Genomic DNA, 4,772 nt, shown 5'->3' with positions numbered 1-4,772 from the left:
CAAAGGTTTTGACAGTCAGCTTTTGACAGCTTTAATTTTACCTACGACCCAATGATCATGTGGAAGGTCCAAAGGTTTAATCCCATTACTAAACTAATTAGGATTAATTAGAAACTTCCACAAGTTTCTAAAAGATCTTAATTATCCTTTTTGAAATGATAAAATTAAAGAATTTGAAATTGAATAAAAACTTTCTTTTTTTAAAACTTTCCTTTTTTTAAGTCTTAATTCTATTTGAATTTAAAGATGTTCAAAGACAGTCAGATATTATTTTTGTGCCTCATTATTTTTATCCAAATAATATATGGTTGGATAGATCTTGAAATTATCTTTCCAATGATATATTATAATGTTAATTCCGAGCTATAACGAAAAAGATATGAAAGGAATATGAAACTCTATCCAAAACTGACACCCTTCCACTCTATTTGGGCGATATCTTTTTGTCTACAAAATATTTTAATCTTATTCTAATTAGGTTGGAAAGTAGACTTCAATAGCTTTTCAACGACATACTTATTTGGAATTTTGGATCAAAGATATGATAAAAACAAAATCCGCAAAAAATTGTCCCAGCGCCAAACGACAGGTCTGTCGGTTGGCGCTAATACCCGTCGTCTAGCGCTAACTCCTGTCGTTCGCAACAGGAGATTTTTTATTCCGAATGGGACTCGATTTCTTTTCAATCGGTTTTCGAACTATTTTTCTATAAATAAGGGTCGTATCCCCCTGTTTTTATTCATTCACAACCATCTAATTCTATTCTTTCTCTAAAGCTAGAAGCTTATTCTTTCTCTTTATTCTCTTTCTAAGCCTTCCCCTCTTACAAAATTCCACATTCACAAATTTTAGACACACCTAGCCAAGTTTGAAGTTGCCTTGTCCTAGACGTGAATGGTTGATAATTTCTAAGGGTTTGGTCCCAAATCTCTGTTTCAACTATTTAAATTAATAGTTTGATTGAATATTTTCCTTGAAGTTAATAACGCGTGTATTTTTGTTATTAGAAAAAAAATACGAGGCATCCAAGTAAGTAATTTAATTACTTTGTTATTATTTTAATATAGATTTCATGCTTTAATTATTTTAATTCCTAGTATCATGTTAGAATGTCTTTATGATTCCTAAAATCATGTTTAGGGTAATAACTAAAATTTCTAATATCATGTATGCTTCTGTGGGATGCTTCCTATTCTTTCTTATATCATGTTAGGGTTAAAGATTTGATCTTTAATGTTTAGTGGCATGCTAGGATTTGTTATTAATATTGTTAGTATCATGCCTAGGATCTTGCTAATATTATTATGCTTTATTGAGATTATTATGATGATTATTGTTATTATTGTTGCTTGATATTATTATTTTTATTTCTTGATCACGCCTTTTATGCATACTTAAAGGGAATTTATACTTGTAATCAAGCTTAATAAGATAATTAATAATCTTGTTTAGGCTAATATGATTATAATTCAACTAGTGATCGCCAATAATAGTTTTGTTTGTGCATTAATATTCACCCAACATAGATTAAACAGTTTTAGGGTTAATCTATTGATTGTATGTTAGTCAGAAAGCGCACATGAATACGAGAAGAATAAATTAGAGACCTATTATTAGGGCAGGTTCAATCTCTTTTAGTCTGGATTTGTACCTTCATCCCCGAATATCCAGTCATGGTTATAGACCACTATGGATTAGCGATCTCATGGATCGTGAAGGGGTGTAACCTTCACCCTGTGAATGGTTTCCAAGTTCCTAAAACTTGTTGGCGACTCTTTTACTCTAACTTCCTTCCCTTTGGACGTCACCGTGCTTAAGTGTATGATCACAGTGGGACTCAAGTGTGCGATACTTGAAATATTCCCTACAACGCCATAACCCACAAGTGGCCTTGACGCCAGAACTCACAAATTGCCTTGACGACAGACTCACAAATGGCCTTGACGCCAAAAAACTCGTAGCAAAAAAAAAAAAAAAAAAAAAAAAAAAACCTTGTAAAGACTTGAACTTTGTTTTTGTTAGTCAATTTTCGAAAGTTTTTACCAAAGTGTAAATTCGCCTATTTTGGCTTTGCTATATGAATAAAAACAAAAGTTAGAAACACTTGCATAAGTTAAATTCAAATTTCTACTAATAAAGTGCAAATAGGAAATGAAGAAAGCAAACTGTTCAAAGTACAAACCGCCACAAACAAGGCGTCCAAAACACAAAGTACAAAGTTCAAAAGTTCAAAAAACAACAGTCAAGCAAAATATCAAAAGAAAGACACCAGCAGTCAAGCATCCCGAGTAGCCTCCTCAACATTCTGAACTGGAGTTTCAGCTAAGGCATTAGACGCGTCCTAGACGTCAATTGGCATCGACTCGGCTGTGGACTTGGCCTCTTTAGCATCCCTTTCCGTCTAAGATTCGATGTCAGTTGCAGTGCCCAAAGACTGGAGGAAGACGTCAATCTTTCTCTGAGCATCTTCCTTTGTCAAGCGGTTAGCCAGGAAACGTCTCAATATCTTGGCACGACCTGTCAGCTGCTCCAAGCATTTGGAGTTCTTGGCGTCCTCTTGGGCATCAACCAGCTGTGTCTCCAGTTCAGACACGTTCTTAGTCAGGTCAGCAACATTCTGGTTCAACTCCTCAACACTTTTATTTAAACCTGCAATTTCATTATTTTTCTCCTTCATTACTTTCTGGGCAGCGTCCAACGAACACTTAGCCTTAACTAATTCTTCATTGCTGGCGCAAGCTTCCCCTATAGCAGTGGTGAGCGCATCCTTGAAGTTGTGCATTTATTTTTCATTTGAGATGAAATGGCCCATGATGGCCAACAGATCTTGAAAAGCCTGCAAAAAGCAAAGTGAAGTTAAAAGAACTATAAGGCATTCAGCAAGAGATAGGAAGAAAAGACAACGCCCTTACATTCAATTGCAGGTTGATAGCTTCCCCCACTATTTCAGGAGGCTTGAAGTGACTTAGACGCTTCGCAGAACCAGTGAAAAATATTTTTTCAGTGGTAGGCCACAGCGACGCAGCATTTGGCTCCCCAGATAGAAAACTGGCAGGAACCCTGACTTCATATTCCTCTTCCTTAATCTGTTTATCCTTGGAAGAAGAAGCAGAACGAGCGTTGGAAACCTTCTCAGCAGGTTTTTTCTTAGGTTTCTTCTCGGAAACCCTGAAATCAATAGGCTTGGCGTCAAGGACTACCTCAGCAGCAGTGGAAGATGCAGGGGCAATAGATGTCTGCTTCCACTTCTTTTTAGCCTTCTCAAGCATTTCTTCCATAGACATGGAATTGACTCTGGTCTTAGAATAATGGGCTGCATCTGAAGTAAATTGAAGCGTCTGAATAGGCAAGGGTCCCAAAAATCACATTAAAATAAGACGTCACCTAAGTCATGGCCAAAGTTTCGTCAAGAATCCTTACGTCTTCCTTCGAGTCAGAGCTCGAACGCTCTAAGTCCTCAGCACCAGCATAGGGGAACGTTCTATCCTTCAACGGAAACTTTTAAAAAAACCTTTCACCTTGTCGTCACTCTTATCTCCAGCAGCAACCGCGTTAATCACTGCAAAACGTAACATATAAGAAAAGAGTCAACAACAAACGCCGACAAACAACGAAAAGACAGCGAAATATTCCTCAACTACGCCATCCAATCCTTATCCATTGGGCGTCTTCCCCCAGAGTTTTCTTGTCAACGAAAACATAACGCGCCTTCCACCCACGGTCGTTGGTGTTTACTTTCCCAACTAAGGCAGAACGGCCACATCGCACATGAAGGGTACATCTATTGAAAGCTTCAACGTAGATTTTGTATACATGAGCTAAGTCCGAAAGATTAAAGGGCTCTTCCCAACCTTCAATCACCTTCTCAATTACTTGGGCGACCTTGCAGACTAGAGGCAGCACTTGTCCTGGGCTCAGGTAAAGCACTTCCATGAAAGAGCGTGTTAGAGCACTGAACTGGAAGTTAAACCCTAAGTAAAAGACAATGTGACCTTCGGGGAAATTTTCAGGACGTTTGTCTTTAGAAGGGAGTACCATTAGAGCACTCTCAGGGAAGCCTGCCATGGAAGCAAAGGACGGAAGCTCCTCTTCAGTAATTGTGCTAGCAGGATTCTCATGCGTCGCCATAATTTCAATAAGTAAATCCCTAGTTTTCTCAAAAATTCTAAGTGAAAACCTAGAACTCGAACTACCCCCTTTAATCTCAAGATAGAAAATAAAATTAAAGAAATTAAAAGCCAAAGTCGAAGAAATGACCTGAACAAGAAAGAGAAGTTTTCCCCAGAAAGATCTCAAGAAGCACCAGAGTTCTCCAAACTGAAAAGTTGAATTCTTTTTTTAAATAGTTTGAAACGAATTGGGCAGTTAATTTCTCAATGGGTGAGACTTTATAAGGAGTGGTTGGAAGTTACTTCATCAAAGAGAAAATGGGGAAACGTGAGCAACGTGGAAGTTGAAAAAATTCGACAAAGCAAAAGTAACGATCAGAAAATTCAGGTTAAATGCGCTGAGTTGGCAGTTTTAGATTGTCACTTTGAATCTCGAGGAATACAAAGCAATAATCTGGGGCAAATTGTTATTGCAGAATTTTTGTGACGCGTCTAGAGGAAACACGTCATGGAGCATCGTCATCCCAGAAGCTGTAACTGACGTCCCATAAGTTTCGGGCTGCAATTGACTGATTCAGCAGATCCACTATTCAGTTTGTTTATTAAAGGGATCTTGTATTACCGTTACCAGAAGAACAAGTCCACTAACTACTTCCCTAATTC

At 37.7% G+C, this 4,772-nt stretch overlaps 1 protein-coding gene across 1 annotated transcript; it reads right to left on the bottom strand.

Annotated features, from left to right (window-relative positions):
• Positions 1-2,835: 2,835 nt before the first annotated feature.
• Positions 2,836-4,503, bottom strand: LOC110725466. The gene is made up of 2 exons (XM_021904940.1): positions 4,258-4,503; positions 2,836-3,559 (listed from the first exon to the last, which is right to left on the bottom strand). Exon 2 carries the CDS (start codon positions 3,282-3,284, stop codon positions 2,877-2,879), a length of 408 nt encoding a protein of 135 aa, XP_021760632.1. The 5' UTR covers positions 3,285-3,559; positions 4,258-4,503; the 3' UTR covers positions 2,836-2,876.
• Between the last annotated feature and the right edge of the window lie 269 nt (positions 4,504-4,772).

The sequence above is a fragment of the Chenopodium quinoa genome, unplaced genomic scaffold (assembly GCF_001683475.1).
Source record: "Chenopodium quinoa cultivar QQ74 unplaced genomic scaffold, ASM168347v1, whole genome shotgun sequence".
In the NCBI taxonomy this organism is placed as follows: Eukaryota; Viridiplantae; Streptophyta; class Magnoliopsida; order Caryophyllales; family Amaranthaceae; genus Chenopodium; species Chenopodium quinoa.
This window is presented reverse-complemented; position numbering and strand designations above follow the sequence as displayed.

Excerpts from the sequence above, each read along its gene's own strand:
- LOC110725466 (XM_021904940.1), bottom strand. The coding sequence starts at position 3,284 with ATGTCTATGGAAGAAATGCTTGAGAAGGCTAAAAAGAAGTGGAAGCAG.